The sequence below is a fragment of the Lynx canadensis genome, chromosome X (genome assembly GCF_007474595.2).
Source record: "Lynx canadensis isolate LIC74 chromosome X, mLynCan4.pri.v2, whole genome shotgun sequence".
NCBI classification, from domain to species: Eukaryota; Metazoa; Chordata; class Mammalia; order Carnivora; family Felidae; genus Lynx; species Lynx canadensis.
In genome coordinates this window covers 49,658,664-49,678,691 of record NC_044321.2, presented here as the reverse complement: position 1 = coordinate 49,678,691, position 20,028 = coordinate 49,658,664, and the positions used below count along the sequence as shown (strand labels likewise).

The window sequence follows — 20,028 nt, the reverse complement described above, 5'->3', positions numbered from 1 at the left end:
TGGCTATTTGTGGTCTTTTGTAGTTCCATACAAATTTTAGAATTGTTTGTTCTAGCTCTGTGAAAAATGCTTTTGGTATGTTGATAGGGATTGCATTAAATGTGTAAATTGCTTTGGGTAGTAGAGACATTTTAACAGTATTTGTTCTTCTAATCTGTGAGCATGGAATGTCTTTCCATATCTTTGTGTCATCTTCAGTTTCTTTCACTGGTGTTTTATAGTTTTCAGAGGACAGGTCTTTCACCTCTTTGGTTAGGTTTAATCCTAGGTATGTTATTGTTTTTAGTGCAATTGTAATTGGCATTGATTCCTTCATTTCTCTTTCTGCTGTTTCACTATTGGTATGTAGAAATGCAACAGATTTCTCTATGTTCATTTTGTATCTTGCAACTTTACTGAATTTGTTTATGAGTTCTAACATTTTTTTGGTGGAATTTTAGGGTTTTCTATATAGAGTATGATGTCTTCTGCAAATAGTGAAAGTTTGATTTCTTCCTTGCCAATTTGGATGCATTTAATTTCCTTTTGTTGTCTGATTGGTGTGGCTAGGGCTTCTAGTACTGTGTTAAATAACAGTGGTGAGAGTGGACATCAATGTCTTACACCTGACCATGGAGGAAAAGCTCTTAGCTTTTCCGCATGTAGGATGATATTAGCTGTGGGTTTTTCATAATATGGCCTCTATTATGTTGTGGTATGTTCCCTCTACTCCTACTTTGTTGAGGGATTTTAAGCATGAATTGATGTTATACTTTGTTAAATGCTTTTTCTGAATCTATTGATCATATGTTTCTTATCCTTAATTTTATTAATTAATATGTTTCTTATCCTTAATTTTATTAATTAATAATTTATTTATTTATTAATTATCATGTTGATTGATTTGTGAATATTGAACCAGGCTTGCAACCCAGAAATAAATCCCAATTGAATGTGGTGAATGAATTTTTTAAAGTTTTGTTGGATTTAGTTTATTATTTTGTTGAGAAATTTTGCATCCAGGTTCATCAGGGATATTGGCCTGTGTTCTCTTTTTACTGGAGTCTTTATCTGGTTTTGTAATCAGAGTGATGTTGACCTCATAGAATGAATTTGGAATTTTCTTTCCTTTTCTATTTTTTGGAATAGTTGAGAAGAATAGATATTAAATCTTCTTTAAATGTGTGGTAGAATTCCACTGGGAAGTCATCTGGTCCTCAGCTTTTGTTTCTTGGGATTTTTTTTTATTACTGATTCAAATTATTTCCTGGTTATTAGTCTGTTCAAGTTTTTGTTTCTTCCTGTTTAAGTTTTGGTAGCCTATATGTTTCTGAACATCAATTTCTCAAATTCAAATTCAAATTCAAATTCAAATTCAAATCAAGTTCATCAATTTCTCCCAGGTTGTCCAATTTGTTGGCGTATGGTTTTACATACTATTCTCTTATAATTGTTTATATTTCTGTGGTTTTTGTTGTTATTTCTACTCTCTCATTTGTGATTTCATTTATTTGGGTTTTTCCTCTTTTGTTTCCAGTAAGTCTGACTAGAGGTTTATCAATTTTATTAATTTTTTCAAAGAGCCACCTCCTGGTTTCATTGATCTTTTTTTTATGCTATATCGTTATTTTCTGATATAAATTTTATTATTTCCTTTACTGAGTTTAGGCTTTGTTTACTGTCCTTTTTCTAGCTCCGTTAGGTGTAAGGTTAGGTTGTTCATTTCAGATTTTTATTTCTTCTTAAGGTAGATATGTATTGCTATAGACTTCCCTCTTAAGATCACTTTTGCTGCATCCCAAAGATTTTGGACCATTGTGTTTTCATTTTCATTTGTTTCCATGCATTTTTAAAATTTCTTTTTTGATTTCCTAGTTGACCCATTCATTATTTATTAACATGTTGTTTAACCTCTATGTATTTGTGGTCTTTCAAAATGTTTTCTTGTGTTTGACTTCTAGTTTCATTGCATTGTGGTCAGAAAGATGACTTAGATCTACGATTTGTTGAGGTTTGTTTTGTTGGTTAATATGCGATCTATTCCAGAGAATGTTCTGTGTGCACCGGAAAAGAATGTGTAGTCTGCTCTTTGAGGATGCAATGTTCTGATTATATTTGTTAAGTCCATCTGTTTCACTGTGTCATTCATCCATTGTTTCCGAGTTCATTGCTATTTAGATAATCTGTCCAGTGATGTAAGTAGGGTGTTAAAGTCCCCTACTATTATTGTGTTATTATCAATTAGTTTCTGTATGTTTGTTATTAATTGTTTTATATATTTGGATTCTTCCATATTGAGTGCATAAATATTTACAATTATTATATCTTCTCATTGGATTATCCCATTTATTATTATATGGTGCCCTTCTTCATCTCTTGTTACAGTGTCTGTTTTAATTCTAGTTTGTACAATATAATGATTGCTACTGTGACTTTCTTTTTATATCCTTTTCTGTGATAAATGTTTCTCCATCCCCTCACTTTCAATCTACAGGTGTCTTTAGGTCTAAAACAAGTCTCTTGTAGGCAGCATATAGATGGGTCTTATGTTTTTTTATCCATTCTGGCACCCTATGTCTTTTTTTAATTCAAATTTTCATTAACACACAGTACAATATTGGTTTCATAACTATAATTTAGTGATACTTTACTTACATACAATATCCAGTGCTCATCACAACAAGTACTAACCTTAATACCCATCACCTATCTAGCCCATCTCCTGCCCACCTCCTTCCATCAACATTCAGTTTGTTCTCTATCACTAAGAGTCTCTTGTGGTTTGTTTCCCTTTCTTCTCTTTTTCCTCTCCCTTCCCATATGTTCATCTGTTTAGTTTCTTAAATTCCACATAGAGTGAAATCCTATGGTGTTTTTTGGACTGACTTACTTCACTTAGTAGCATAATACATTCCAGCACCAACCACATTGTTGCCAATGGCAAGATTTTATTATTTTTGATGGCTGAAATATATATATATATATATATATATATATATATATACATGTAAAGTCAGCCATGGTGTGTGTGTGTGTGTGTGTGTGTGTGTATATATATATATATATATATATATATATTTATATAGTATATATACCATATACCACACATATATATATACATACACATTATATGTATATATTATATATATATATATTAGTCATCCATGGTATATGTATATATATATATATATATATATATATATATAGTATATATACCATATACCACCATTTATATATACCATATATATATGTATACATACACACACACACACATATATATATATATATATAATCATACATCTTCTCTATGCATTCATTGGTCAATAGGTATTTGGGCTCTCTCAATTGTTTGGCTATTGTACTGTTGATAGTTCTATGTCTTTTTTGTTTGTTTATTTATTTATTTTAGACAGAAAACAAGCAGGGGTGGGCCAGAGAGAGGGAGAAAGAGAATCCCAAGCAGGCAGCATGCTGTCAATGCAGAGCCCAATGTGGAGCTTGGTCTCACAGATCATGAGATCATGACCTGAGCCAATATCTAGAGTTGATGCTTGACTGACTGAGCCACCCAGGCACCTCAGAAAATGCTATGTGTTTTGATTGGAGTATTTACTCCACTTACAAAATAATTTTGGTATATATGTATTAATTGTCATTTTATTACTTGTTTTGTCATTGTTTCCGGATATTCTTTCTCACCCTTTCTTGTCTTTGTCACTTTTCGTCTGTCCTTTGCACTCAAAGAGTCCCCTTAATATTTCTTGCAGGGATGGTTTACTGGTCAGGAACTCCTTTAGTTTTTGTTTGTTCGGGAAGGTCTTTATCTCTCTTTCTATTCTGAATGCTAGCCTTGCTGGAAAGAGTATTCTTGGGTGCAGACTTCCTCATTCAGCATGTATTGTATCATGCCACCTCCATCTAGCTTGCCAAAGTTCTTTTGACAGATATCCACCTAGCCTTATTGGTCTTCCCTTGTAAGTTCTTTTGTCTTGCTGCTTTTAAGAATTTTTCCTTATCAGTATATTTTGCAAATTTAATTACAATATGTCATGGTGTTGACCTGCTTTTGTTGATTTGATGGGAGTTCTCAGTGCCTCCTCTATCTGAATGTCTGTTTCCTTCCCTAGGTTAGGTACATTTTTAGCTATTATTTGCTCAAATAAATTTTCTTCCCCCATTTCTCTGTCTTCTGGAACTCCTATAATACAGATGTTATACTGTTTGATGGTGTCACTGAGTTCCCTGTGTATTCTCCTGTAGCATAATTCTTTCTTTCTTTTGTTCAGCTTCATTATTTTCCATTATTTTGTCTTCTGTATCACTAATTAATTCCTCTGCATTTCCAGCCTGCTGTTCATCACATCAAATCTGTGTCTAATCTCAGTTATTGGATTTTTCGTTTCTGACAGATTGCTTTTTAAATCTTTTATCTCTGCAGTAAGTGTCTCCCTAAAGTCTTCCATTCTTTTCTTAAGCCCAGTGAGTATCCTTATGATAGTTGCTTTAAATTCTCCATCAGTCATGTTACTTGTATCTGTTTCACTTAGATCTCTGTCGATGGACTTCTTCTACTCTCTCATTTGGGATAAATTTCACTGTCATGGTATTTTATCTAAGTCTCTGTCTAATTCTCTGGGTTAGAGGAGCTAGATATGTTTACTGCTCCTGAAAATAATGATTTCAAGACATGTAGGGGCTTGGTGCTTCAGTGAATGTCTCTTGTGTGTGCTTCATGCCCTCTGCTGTTGTCTTCTTTAAATATTTTTATTTATTTTTGAGAGAGATACAGAGCACAAGGGGGGAGGGGCAGAGAGAGATACGGAGACACAGAATCAGAAGCAGGCTTCAGGCTCTGAGCTGTCAGCACAGAGCCCGACGTGAGGCTTGATCTCATGAACTGTGAGATCATGACCTGGGCTGAAGTCGGGTGTGTAACTGACTGAGCCACCCAGGTGCCCCTGTTGTCTTTTGACTATTCTATCTCTCAGGCCAGTCATCTGCAGAGGCTCTCCTTGCCTGCTTTGGACAGTGTTTAGTCCTTGGCTTGAATGTGGCTAGTTTTAACTAGGTGTTCTCTGGTCTGCTTGTGAAATGATACCTGATACTACTTGCATGAGTACTGAGGCACTACAGAACTTTCTGGTTGGGAGACATGGTCTGATCAGGGATTTGTTCTGGTCTTCTGGGGGAGGGGCCTGCTGCACTGGGACTGAGGCAAGTTTGACTGAAAAAGAACATCCCTCCAGAGCACGGGAGTATGGAACTTAGTGTAAGCAACTTAGGCAGCCAGTATCTGCACTGGGCTGCTTCTAGAAAGTGGCTGTTTGTTTATGCTGAGGGTCAGAGGAGGGAAATGTGTCTTTTATTCCCAGAAAGGCAACTCCATGGAAGCTGCCTCTCAGATAGGAACACAGAGAAGAGCCAATAATCTTCCTGTGTGCCCCAGGTATTTTTCAGATAGTTTCCATGCTGTCTGCCTCTGGGTTTTTGCCTGCTTTCTCTCCAGGAGTAGGACAGTGCCCTCCTGGATCTATCCCAGCCATGTTTGCTGGCCTTTAAAACTCCAGGGTTTAAATGTCTTATGCCCATTTCTTAACTGGATTATTTGTTTTTTAAGTGTTGAGCTTGATAATTTTTTATAGATTGTGGATATTAACTCTTTATCAGATATTTCATTTGCAAATATCTTCTCCCATTCCAAAGAATGCCTTATAGTTTTGTTGATTATTTCCTTTGCTGTGCACAAGCTTTTTATATTGAATAGACATTTTTTTTCAAAGAAGACATCCAGATGACACATGAAAAGATGCTCAACATCAGTCTTCATCAGGGAAATACAAATCAAAACCACGATGAGATACCACCTCACAAATGTCAGAATGGCTAAAATTAACAACACAGAAAACAACAGATAGTGGCAAGGATGTGGAGAAAGGGGAACCCTCTTCTACTGTTATTGAGAATCCAAACTAGTGCAGCCACTCTGGAAAATAGTATGTAGGTTGCTCAAGAAGTTAAAAATAGCACTACGCTATGACCTAGCAATTGCACTGCTAGGTATTTACCTAACGGATACAAAAATACTTATTTGAAGGGGCACATGCACCCTGATGTTTATAGTAGCATTACCAACAATAGTCAAAGTATGAAAAGAGCCCAAGTATCCATCGACTGACAAATGGATAAAGATTAAGTGGTATGTATATGCAATCGAATATTACTCAGCCATCAAATAGAATGAGATCTTGCCTTTTGCAACAATGTGAATGGAATGTATTATGATAAGCAAAATAAGTCAGTCAGAGAAAGACAAATGCCATATGATTATACTCATATGTGGAATTAAAGAAACAAAATAGATGAATGCAGGGGAAGGGAAAAAGAGAGAGAGAGGGAAACAAACCATAAGAGACACATAAGAATGGAGAACAAACTCAGGGTTATTGGTGGGATATGTGTGGGTGGATGGCTAAATGGGTGATGGGCATTAAGGAGGGCATTAGTTATGATGAGGACTGGGTGTTACATGTAAGTGATAAATCACTAAATTCTACTCCTGTAACTAATATTACACTGTATGTTAATTAACTAGAATGTAAATAAAAATTTGAAAAAGAAACAAACAGACCCAAAAACTACAACACAAAATAAAACTCCAGGCTTTGGTCTGGGCAGGGTTTTGTGCTCGTCTTCTGCAAGAGGGGCCTGCTTCACTGAGACTGAGGCAAGATTGACCAAGAAGGGTGGTCCCACCGGAGCACAGGGGTGTGAGACTCGGTGTAATCAAGTTAGGCAGCCAGTGTCAGTTCCTTGTTGCCTCTGGCAGGTGGCACTGCATTTATTCTGAGTTGCAGAGGAGTGAAATGGTGCCAGCCAGCTCCTTTCTTGCTGGAAAAGGTGTCTCAGTGAATTCTGCCTCTCAGAGAAGCTCCAAGAAGAGGGGATAATCTCCCCACTGTGTGCCCCAGGTGTTCTTCAAATCACTGTTTCCATGCCTTCTGCCCTGAGTTGTTTGTTTGCCTCCCTTCTCTCCAGGAGCAGGGCAGTGCTCTCCAGGCTCTATCCTAGCCAAGCCTGCTGACCTTTAAAACTCCAGGCCTTTAGTCCCAGTGGTTGCAAGAACTCACAAAACTCAGCCCCTCTCATTCTCCAAGCCAATGTCTTTGAGGAAACATTCTCCTTGTGCATTCTCCTGTGTGCTCTACTCTCTCTCACCTTTCTCTGCAACCATGGCTCCCTCCCCTCCACAGCACCTGCAGTCTGGTTTTCCCCTAAACCATGTCTCCATACTTTCTACTTTCTTTGATGTGGCCTCTTCTTTCCCTTTAGTTGTGGAGTTTGTTTTGTCAGTCTTCAGATTGATTTCTGGGCGTATTTAGGATGATTTGATAATTATCTAGTTGTGTTCATGGGATGAGAGGAGCCTATGGTCCTCCTACTCTGCCACCATCTTCCCTCTCCTTTTTAGCCAGGCTTCTAATCATATTTAATAGCTATATGATATTCCATCAAGCTAAATGCATCAAAACATATTTATATCTGACATTCACTTTTTAAAAATTTATTTAAATTCAAGTTAGTTAACATACAGTGTAATATTGGTTTCAGGAGTAGAACCCAGTGATTCAGCACTTACATATAACATCCAGTCTCATCCCAACAAGTGCCCTACTTAATGCCCATAATCCATTTAGTCCATCCCCCCACCTTCCTCCCCTCCAGCAACCCTCAGTTTGTTCTCTTATTGACTCTCTGTAAGAGTCTCTTATGCTTTGCCTCCTTCTCTGTTTTTATCTTTTTTTCCCTTCCCTTTCCTTATGTTCATCTGTTGTGTTTCTTAAATTCCACATATATGTGAAATAATATGATATTTGTCTTTCTCTGACTTATTTCACTTAACATAATACACTCTAGTTCCATCCATGTCATTGAAAATGGAAAAAAAAATCATTCCTTTTGATTGCCAATATGCAATCAATTGCATTACTAGGTATTTATCCAAAGGATACAAAAATGCTGATTCGAAGGGGCACATACACCCCAATGTTTATAGCAGTGCTATTGACAATATCCAAATTATGGAAAGAACCCAAATGTCCATCAACTGATAAATACTACAGGAGTAGATAAAGAAGGTGTGGTATATATACACTTTTAAGAAAAACAAGTTGACAAAACACTCTAGGGTTTCACCATCCTATGGGCAGTTACATTTCTCTTCCTATATAACTAATAGTCCCTTGCTACAACATATATGATAGAAAATTATGTCCTTGATAATGGCAATAAATTGCATATTTAGGGAATTAGGAAGCTGTACTGATGTATCTATCAGTTCTTTCTTTCTCAGAACCCACTTTTTTCCCTTTTCATTTCTGTTATATTCCATACTGACGCTGAGATCTAGCATCCCTGATGCACTTTGGGGATGTGATAGTTATTTGTTATCTTCCTGAGACCTTTCAAACAGGATCAATGAACAAAACTATTAAGTATTTTCTGAACTTTCTTCTCGGGGGTTGAATGAGCTGTCTAGCATGGCTTCTTATGTCTCCCAATGTGGTTACTCACCAATACCTACTACTTATCCAGAAATGACATGCTGAAGTGACATTGTTACCATTTTTTTTTCCAGCTGTGCTCAGAGGCCTACCTTAGGGAGAAAACTGGGAGGAAATCGCTGCCCCTTTGCCTAATGTTGGAATGGAACTGCTTTCCCTTCTCCACTATAGCTAAGACACTTCCAAAGGTGATAGGGTGAGAGAGAGGAGGTGAGATGGGGGAGAGAAAGGAAGGAGACAAAAACAAGCAAATGCTGGGAGTTACATATTAGGCAGGGAGTTTATTTCTCTATCTCTTAGTCAAGGAATGATTTCTAGAGAGGCAGAATTTTGGGAGCTATTTCAATAAAGGGATTAGCACTAACAGGGTATTCTGGAAATAGAAGGCATCTTCTTCCTGGCCAGGAATTGGATATGAATGAATGCAGGACAACTTGAGCATGTCAATCAAAGAGAGCAACAGCCATTAGTTAAATAAATGTCAACACAGGCACAGACTATTAACCTACAAATTGTTGAATGACAGTATTTAATGGCTAAATTGGAAGGTGAGAAGTGATCACAGAAGTGAGATTTTGTTAGAGGTTGTAAAAGGCATTGAAGCCAGGGATGAGGATCTTCATGGAATATGCCTAGATGAATGGTTTTATTGGAAGCTGTGTTAAGGGGAGACAAAGTGGAGCTGTAGACAGTTGTTAGTGACTACAACATTCCTCATTAGGAGCTCAACACTTAAGATGTTACAAAAATCACGTTTAGCATTTAGATGAAAGCAAATCACCATAATTTAGTCTCACCAAGAACATTTAATGCTAATGATTTCTGATGAGGGTAGTGGCCATCAAAATTTTACATCAGTTGGTTCAGAATGGAAGATGGTGGCTGCTTGTTTTTCCTTTTTTTTCCTTTCATTTTACCCTGACTTACAATGTGCCCTGAGGCTGGTTGTGTTACATTAGTGCTCTCTTATCAGAATCTTTTTCATTGATTCTACCCTATCATCAATGACTAGCTATATTAATTCATCTATTTATTCATGAATGTGTGTTGAATGCTAACTCTGTTACAAACACCATGCCTGGGCATTTGTGGACTTGTTGGCCAAGTTCATCCCGATGATCTTTCCTGGTCAGCTATTTTAGATGGCTAAGAAATTCTCTTCAAGGAATGGTTTGGTTTTGTTAATTCTTATTCCCTGTTGGGAAGTTTCCTGACTTGTCCTGTGTTTCCAAATTGTCAATGTTATTAATGCATTTTGGATTGGTCCTATAAAAATAAGACTTTTGAGATATGAATGGATCTAGCTAAATCTATAACTACTAAAATAGTAAAAAATGTTTGTGCTTAATCAGGTTCTGAGAAAAGGCCTTATGACTTTTGGGGTTAGAATGGTGGGAAAAGCTCTATACTCTGGATTCTGCACTCTGAAGAACTTTCCTTGCGATCCAACTTCCCTAATTACTCACTGGTACAGTAGCTTCATTCTCTCAACCTCCATTTATTTCCTCATATGAAAAATGGAAATGATTATTCCTTGTCTATTTCATAGAACAGTAATGAATCTTCTCCGTGCATAATAAATGGTAAAGCCCTCGAGGAGTCAGGAACATCCTCATACTGGGCTTTTCCTTTGTGTGCAGGGCTACCTGAAGCAATGCCGGAAGAGAAGAGACATGTTCAGCGATGAGCAACTGAAGGTGATCTTTGGGAATATTGAAGACATCTACAGGTTTCAGATGGGCTTCGTGAGAGACCTGGAGAAACAGTACAACAATGATGACCCCCACCTGAGTGAGATAGGACCCTGCTTCCTGGAGCACGTAAGCATCTTCCCCCATGGGGATGGTTTTGAGAGAGGTTAGGAAGAAATGGAAGGAGTGTCTGAATTTTCTGGTCCTGCTCAGCTTCTTTGTCCTATGGTGATGGATAGATACTTTTAACCCTGATGTAACCCCATTGCCAGGGTATGAGGACTTAGGAAGGGCACTGTGATTTGGCCTAGGACTCTTTCTTTACCATGCATTTCTCTCCTTCAAGACAGCTACAAGTAGGATTTTCTTCATCTTATTTTTTATGTACCTGTTGGGTTCAGTTTCTGTGGGACCCACTATTTTGAAAGAAACTCTGAACATATTCACTGCATGGAAAATCCAGGAATCTGAGAAATATAGTCAGCATGAAAGTAGGCCCCTTCAAGGCATTTAGAGAGGTAAGGTACTCTAAAGTAGAGGAAGTGAGAAGTGTAGGAAAAGGGGCCATGTGACTTAGAGGAAGGAGAACTAGGAAATAGGAAAGCAAGGATTTGATTCCTGTGTCTGTAATGACAGTCTATGTAACTTTGGATAAGGCCCTTAACTTCTTTGGGCTTCCTCATCTGGAATATAAGAAGACTTCGTTGTATACTTCTATGGTTCTGTAACATCTTTTGGGTCTCATTTACAGGTGACTTAGTTGTTTTGACAATTCTCTTTTTTTTATAAAGTATTGGTTTCTAAAGAGGTAATAACATGATTAAAATTCAAATGACACGTAAAAGTGTGCAGTTAGAAGTAAATCATTTTGTAAATGCTCCTGCTTTGCTTATGGCAATGTTCATTGGGGGATTATCCTTAAGACCACTCTTATGGTCAGTGATTTTCTAGAAGGAATCAGCATATACTCATACTCATGATTGTGATTTATATAGATAAAATATCCAAAGAAAAATACTCATATACTCATACTCATACTCATGATTGTGATTTATATGGATAAAAGATCCAAAGAAAAATCAACAAAAGGAAAAAGCACATGGGGCAAAGTCTGGAGGGATCTAGGTACAAGCTTCCAAGAGACCTCTCCCAGTGGAATCACAGAGGATACACTCAATTCCTCTTGCAATGAGTTGTCACAATACATATGAATGTTTTCTACCAGAGAAACTCATTACGGACCCAGTACCCAAGATTTTTATAGGGGACTGGTCATGTAGGCATGTTCTGTTTAGCATGTACCAAAGTTCCAGGCTCCCAAAATAGAAGCAGGTGTTCAGTATAAACCACATTGTTTATACAAACAGTTTAAGCACAGTGAGCTACTCTTGCCAGGGAATGGTGAGAACCCTCTTGAGATCCAAGTTCCAAGATACCAGTCAAGAGCCAAGCATCCAAGCAGGCCTTTCTAAGAATAGTAATCTCAGGTCTGAAAAATTAACTTTTTCTGCACAGTATTTTAAATGGTCTAGCCATTTCAGGAAATACCTGGGCAGTATATATCAAAGTTAAACATGTGTATGATGTCGTGTTTCCATTCCTGAATATATATCCCAGGGAAATTCTTATAGAGGTTGGAGCATTTGCAAGGCTGTGGATTGAATGGCAGTATTGTATGTGGTGGAGTGCAAATGGAAGCAAATTAAATATTTACCATCAGGGGATTAATAAGAAATATATAGAGGATGCTTACTGTGGGGTATTATGTTGCAAGAAGCAACAGACTAGATGTATGTACATTATAGCAACAAACAACAGACTTGATGTATGTATCTTATAGCAATGTGTATAGACATCATAAGCATAGTGTTGCTTGTGAAAGTGGAATATAGAATAGTGGTTCTCATTTGGAGCCTTCTCTGTGCATTATAGTGTGTTTAACAGGATTCCTGTTCTTTACCCACTGAATGCCAGTAGCACCCTACCACCACCGAGTTGTGACAACCAAAAATGTCTCCAGACGTTGTCAAATGTCCCGTGGGGAACAAAAAGTACCACTGATCTGTGGAAGTGATTACATGCTTTTACCCTTAAATCTATTAAAGTGGTTAATTTGGATTGACTAATTTTTGTATGTTAAATGAACATTGTATTGCTGGGATAAACTCTACATACACATGGTATATTATCATTCTTTTACATGTTAGTTTGCCTTTTTTTAAAAAAAATTGGATTTACCTTTTTATTATTCAGTTCTGCAGTGTCATTTTAAAAAAGTTTATTAATTTTGAGAGAGACAGAGACAGTGCGAGTGGGGGAAGGGCAGAGAGAGAGGGAGACCTAGAATCCTAAGCAGGCTCTGCACAGTTAGTGCAGAGCCCAACACAGTGCTCGAACTCATGAAATCATGAGATTGTGACCTGAGTCAAAACCAAGAGTCAGATGCTTAACCGACTGAGCCACCTAGGCACCCCTACAAGGTCTTTTTTTTTATCAGCTTTGTTTAGGTGTAATTTATATACACTAAGATTCACCAATTTTTAGCATATAATTTGGTGAATTTTTTTTTCATTTTTTTTCAACGTTTATTTATTTTTGGAACAGAGAGAGACAGAGCATGAACGGGGGAGGGGCAGAGAGAGAGGGAGACACAGAATCGGAAACAGGCTCCAGGCTCTGAGCCATCAGCCCAGAGCCCGATGCGGGGCTCGAACTCACGGACCGCGAGATCGTGACCTGGCTGAAGTCGGACGCTTAACCGACTGCGCCACCCAGGCGCCCCTAATTTGGTGAATTTTAATAAATGTATATGGCTGTGTAACTACCATCATAATCAAGATATAAAACATTTCTGTAACTTCATCAAGTTCTCTTATTCTCCCTTTGTAGCCAATCTCTGCTCCCATACCTGGCCCTTGGTAAACACTGATCTGCTTTCTGTTACAATAATTTTACTATTTCTACAGTGTCATATAAATGGAATAATACAGTAATAATATTTGTGCTTAGCTTCTTTTACTTAACAAAATGACTTTGATATCATCCATGTTGTTGCATGTATCAGTAGTTGGTTCTTTTTTTATTATTTAGTAATATTCCATTGTATGAATACACCACCCATTCACCAGTGCATTCCAGGATATCTGGATTGTTTAGTAGATTGTTTCCATCTGTGGGATCACTCTTTTTCATGATAGGTGTGTTTTTCTTTTTCTTTTCTTTTCTTTTCTTTTTATTCTTTTTTAAAAAGCCATTCTAATAGGTGTGTAGTGGTATTTCATTGTGATTTTAATTTGTACTTTCCTAATGACTAATGATGTTAAACATTTTCACATGTGATTATTTGCCATCTGTATAAAATCTTTGGTGAAATATCTGTCCATGTCTTTTGCCCACTTCTAAATAGGTTGTTTGTTTTCTTATTGTTCAGTTTTGAGAGATTTTTAATTTATTATTTATAAGTTGTTAGATATGTGATTTGCAAAGATTGTCTACCATTTTGTGGTGTATCCTTTCATTTTTTTGAGTGTCTTTGAAAAGCATAAACTTCTAATTTTGCTGAAATTCAGTTTATCACTTTTTTCTTTAATGGTTCATGTGGTTTGTATCTTATTTTAGAACACATTGCTTAACCCAGGGTCACAAAGATTTTCTCCTGTTTTCTTAAAGAAGTTGTGTAGTTTTGTTTATTATATCTAGGTATATGATCTTTTTTGAGGTAATTTTTATATATGGTGCAAAATAATGGTTGAGGTTAATTTGTTTCCATATAGATATCTAGTTGTTTCAGCACCACTTGAAACAACTTAATTTCTCTATTGAATTACTTGGACACATTGGTCAAAAGTCAATCATATACATGTGGGTCTACTTTTAGGTACATTATTGTGTTCCAGTAATCTATGCGAGTATTCATATACAAATACCATGCTATTATTTATTGTTGTTGCTGTTTTTAATTAAGATATAATTAACATATAACATACTAGTTTCATATGTACAGCATAATTATTTGCTATTTGTATGTATTGCAAAATGATCACCAAAAAATGATCACAATAAATTTAGCTAATGTCTATCACCATACATAGGTTAAAAAAAAATTCTCACACTGTCTTGATTAAGGTAGTTTCATAGCAAGTCTTAAAAGCAGATAGTGTTAGTACTCCATATTCATTCTTCTTCCAAACAACTTTGGCTATTTTAGGTGATTTGTATTTCTATATAAATGTATATCATCACAAGGAATAATTTTTTCTCTTCTCTTTATTGTAAGTATATGAGATGATGGATATTAACCTATTTGTAATTATTTCACAACATATATAAATCAAAACATGCTATTCCCCTTAAACTTACTCAAGTACATATTTAAATAAACTTATGAACTTAAAGTTATAAAATACATACATCCATATTTTCTCTGTAAAACAGGGGGAAAATCAGCTTGCTAAGTTCTACCAACCAACAAAAACCTTGTCAGCATTTTCATTAGGATTAAATTAAATCTGTAGATCAGTTTTGGGAAAATTTGTAGGCTTTCACTCCATGAACAAATATCAATCTATCTAAGTCTTCTATAATTTCTTCTAGCATTGTTTCTGTTTTTTATTGTATAAATCTTGACCTTATTTTTAGAAATCAACTTCTAGGTGTTTTTTTTTTTTTTTTTGCTGCTACTGTAAAGAGTATTTTTATTTCAATGTCCTGTAGTTTGTTGCTATGAGATATAAATACACTTGATTTTTGTATAGTGACATTGAATCCTGACACATTAGTGAATTTAATAATTGGTTATAGTATTTTTTGTAGATTTCTTAGGATTTATAAACATACAGTTGCATCCTGTCATTTCCTTTTTTTCTTCCAAGATTTTATTTAAATTCAAGTTAGTTAGCATATAGTATAGTATTGGTTTCAGGAGTAGAATTTAGTGATCATCATTTATATATAACACCCACTGCTCATCATGAGTGCCCTCAAAATGCCTATCACCATTTATCCAGTCTCCCCACCCACCTCCGCTCCAGCAACCCTCAATTTGTACTTTATAGTTAAGGATCTCTTATGGTTTGCCTCCTTCTCTGCTTTTATCTTTTTTAAAATGTTTACTTATTTATTTTGAGAGAGAGAGCAAGTGAGAAGGGGAGGGACAGAGAGGGAAAGAGAATCCCAAGCAGGCCCTGTACTTCTAGCACAGAGCCCCATGCGGGGCTCAATCTCAAAAACCATGAGATCATGACCTGAGCCAAAATCAAGAGTCATATTCTTTTTTTTTTTTTTTAATTTTTTTTTCAACGTTTATTTATTTTTGGGACAGAGAGAGACAGAGCATGAACGGGGGAGGGGCAGAGAGAGAGGGAGACACAGAATCGGAAACAGGCTCCAGGCTCTGAGCCATCAGCCCAGAGCCCGACGCGGGGCTCGAACTCACGGACCGCGAGATCGTGACCTGGCCGAAGTCAGACGCTTAACCGACTGCGCCACCCAGGCGCCCCAAGAGTCATATTCTTAACTGACTAAGCTACCCAGGTTCCCCTCTCTGCTTTTATCTTATTTTATTTTCCTTCCCCTCACTTACATGCATCTGTTTGCTTTCTTAAATTTCACATATAAGTGAAATCATATGATAGTTGTCTTTCACTGACTTATTTTGCTTAGCATAATACACTCTAGTGCACCTAGCATAATACACCTCATTGCAAATGACAAGATTTCATTATTTTTAAAAAATTTTCTTTAATGTTTATTTATTTTTGAGAGAGAGAGAGAGAGAGAGAGAGAGAGAGCACGAGCAGAGGAGGGGCAGAAAGAGAGGGAGATACAGAATCTGAAGCAGGCTCCAGTCTCTGAGCTGTCAGCACAGAGCCCAACATGGGGCTTGAACTCACAGCCATGAGTTCATGATCTGAGCCAAAGTTGGACACTTAACTGAACCACCCAGGCTCAAGATTTTCTTTTTGATAGCTGAATAATATCCCATTGTGTGTGTGTGTGTGTGTGTGTGCGCACACGTGTATACACACCATGTCTTCTTTATCCATTCATCATGTCCTTTCCGAACAAAGGTAGTTTATTTCTTCATTTTATTTTTTTTGTTTTTTTTATTTTTGAGTATAGTTGACACACAATGCTATATTGGTTTTATTTCCTCATTTTCTTTTTTATTTAATTTTTTTTATCATTTATTTATTATTGAGAGACAGAGCATGAGTATGGGAGGGGCAGAGTGAGGGGGAGAGATAGAATCTGAAGCAGGCTCCAAACTCTGAGCTGTCAGCAGAGACCAAAGCAGGGCTCAAACTCACAAACCATGAAATCATGACCTAAGCCGAAGTCGGACGCTTAACCAACTGAGCCACCTAGTCTCCCCATATTTCCTCATTTTCAATCTACTTGCCTTCTCTTTTATTATTGCACAGGTGAAACGGTAAAACAAGACATCTTTTGTTCTGTACTTGATCTTAGGCACAAGTATTCAGTAATTCAACATTGAGAATGATATTAGCTTTAGGTTTTCATGGTTGACCTTATGATATTGGGGATATTTCTTTCTATTCCTAATTTTCTGGTAGCTTTTATCATATATGTGTTTTTCTAAATGATTATTATATATCTACCTAAGTGAACATATGATTTTTCATTTATTCCTTTAATGTAGTGTATTGGGTTGGGATCAACCCCTCTTAATCATGGTATATCATACTTTCAATATACTGATTTGCTTGTTTTTGTTTTTTTTTTTAAACTACATTGCTTGCCCTGAACAGGTGAGAGACAAACAAATATTGGATAATGAAAACAGAGAACTCAGTGACTCCATGAAATGAACTGATATTTGTATTATAGAGCTCTCAGAAGAAGAGAGTGAAAGGGGGAAGAAAATATATTTGAAGAAATAATAGCTGAAAAATTCCTGAATCTAGGGAAGGAAAGAGAGATCCAGATTTAGGAGGCACTGAGATTCTTTCAACAAATTTAACCTAAGGAGATCCACACCAAGACACATAGTAATTAAAACGGTAAAAAGTAGTTATAAAGAAAGGATTTTAAATGCTGCAAAAGAAAAGAAGACAGCTACATGCAAAGGAAAACTCATAAGGCTGTCACAAGAGTTTTTCAGAAATCCTCCAGACCAGATGGACATGGTCAAAATATTGAAAATGCTGAAAGAAAACAATTATCAGTCAAGAATATTTTATCCAGCAAGGCTATCATTCAGAACTGAAGGAGGGATAAAGTTTCTCAGACAAACAAAAGTTAAAAGAACTCATGTTCATTAAACCAGCCCTACAAGAAATATTAAGGAGGATTTTGTGAGCGGAAACCACAAACCAAAACTAAGAGTATAAAAAACAGGAATCACAAAAGAAAAAAAAAAGTATATATATCTGTAGAAATCAACTAAGAGAAGCACAAAATAAAAGGTAATAAAATATAATACAAAATATCTGAAATGGTAAGGGGAGAGTAGTAAATAATGAGTCCAAAATTAAGCAACCCTCTGCTTAATATAGATTTCTATATGCAGATGTTATATATAAGCTAAATGGCAACTACAAATCAAAAATTGGTAATAGATATGCAAATAATAGAGTAAGGAATCCAAGTATATCACTAAAGAAAACTAGAAAATTATGAAAGAGAGAAAGAGAAGAAAGGATGAGAGAGAAGCTACAAAAACAACCATAAAACAAGTAGCAAAATGGCAATAAATGCATATTTATGAATAATTACTTTGAATGTAAAAGGACTAAATGCTCCAATCTAAAGATGGGGTCACAGAAGTGATTAAAAAAAAAAAGATGCATCTATATGCTGCCTACAAGAGACTCATTTCAGACCTGAAGATCTGCAGATTGAAAGTGAGGGTATGAAGAAACATTTATCAGGCAAATGGATTTAAAAAAAAAAAACCCAGAGTAGCAATACCTATATTGGACAAAATAGATTTCAAAAAAATCTATAAAAGAAACAAAGAAAGATAATATATAATCCTAATGGGGACAACCTACCAAGAAGATATAAGAATTGCAAATACATATGCACCCAACATGGAGCACTCAAATACATAATGAACTTAATAATGAACATAAAGGAACTAATTGATACTAATGCAATAATAGTAGGGTACTTTAATATCCCACTTAAATATTCTGAAACTCTTCATTCAACCAGAAAATCAATAAGAAAAGAGTGGCTTTGAATGACACGCAGGACCAGATTAATGTAACAGATATATTTAGAACATTCCATCCTAAAAGCAGCAGAATACACATATTTATCAAGTACGCAGAGGACATTGTCCAAATAGATCACATACTAGGTTACAAATCAGGCCTTAAGAAATACAAAAAGATTGAGATTATATCATACATCTTTTCTGACCAAAAAGATATGAAACTTGAACTCAACTAAAAGAAAAAAATTGGAGAGACCACAAATACATGAAGGTTAAAGAACACCATACTAAAGAATGAATGGGTCAGTCAGGAAATTTAAGAAGAAATACAAAAATACATGGAAACAAATGAAAATGAAAACACTATGGCCCAAAACCTTGGGATGCAGGAAAAGTGGTCATCAGAGGGGAGTGTATAGCAATGCAGGCCTACTTCAAGAAGCAAGAAAAATTTCAAATACACAACCTAGCCTTATACCTAAAGCATCTAGAAAAATAACAAAGCCTAAAGCAAGCAGAAAGGAAATAATACAGATTAAGGCATAAAAAAAATGACATACAAACAAACAAACAAAAAACCAGAACAGATCAATGAAACCAGGCGCTGGTTCTTTGAAAAAAATAATAAAATTGATAAACACATCACCAGACTTATCAAAAAGAGAAAGGAGCCAAATAGATAAAATTACAAATAAGAGAAGAGATCACAACCAACACCACAGAAATATAGACAATTATAATTTTATGAAAAATTATATACTAACAAATGGGCAACCTGTAAGAAATAGATAAATTCCTAGATTTTTAAACTGCCAAAACTGAAACAAGAAGAAATAGAAAACTTGACCAGATAACCAGCAAAGAAATCAGTAATAAAAAATTTTCCAAAAAGCAAAAGTACAGGGTCAGATGGCTTCACAGGAGAATTCTACCCCACCATGTTGGATCCCCCTCCACTACCAAAGTTGTAAAGAAGAGTAAGTACCTATTCTGAAACTGTTCAAAAGAGTAGAAATGGAAGAAAAACTTAAAAACTCATTCTGCAAGGCCAGCATTACCTTGATTCCCAAAGCAAAACCCCACTAATAAAGAGAACTACAGGCCAATATCCCTGATGAACATGGATGCAAACATTTTCAACGAGATACTAACAAATTGAATCCAACAGTACATTTAAAGAATCATTCACCATAATCAACTGGGATTTATTCCTGGCTTGCAAGTGTGGTTCAATATTTGAAAACCAATCAATATGAATAAAAGATGAGATAAGAACCACATGACCCTCTCAATAGATGCAGATAAAACATTTGACAAAGTACAACATCCATCCTTGATAAAAACCCTCAACTAAGTAGGGATAGAGGGAAGATACCTCAACATTATAAAGGCCATATGCAAAAGACCCACAGCTAATATGATCCTCATTGTGGAAAAACAGAACTTTTCCTCTACAATTGGGAACAAGACTGCAATGTCCACTTTGACCACTGTTATTTATAGTACTGGACATTCTAGTCTCAGTAATCAGATAACAAAAGCAAATGAAAGGCATCCAAATGGCAAGACAGAAACCAAATTTTCACTGTTTTCAGACAACACGATACTCTATGTA

The 20,028-nt window shown here is 36.0% G+C and overlaps 1 protein-coding gene across 4 annotated transcripts in view; it reads left to right on the top strand.

The window, feature by feature from the left end:
* Window positions 1-20,028, top strand: part of ARHGEF9 (Cdc42 guanine nucleotide exchange factor 9) — a 199,690-nt gene that overhangs the window by 116,285 nt on the left and 63,377 nt on the right. For all 4 annotated transcript variants that reach the window (XM_030305957.1, XM_030305952.1, XM_030305955.1 and 1 more), the window contains one exon: window positions 10,181-10,360. In XM_030305957.1, the coding sequence (XP_030161817.1) occupies window positions 10,181-10,360 (180 nt within the window). The remainder of the gene's footprint in view (window positions 1-10,180; window positions 10,361-20,028) is intronic.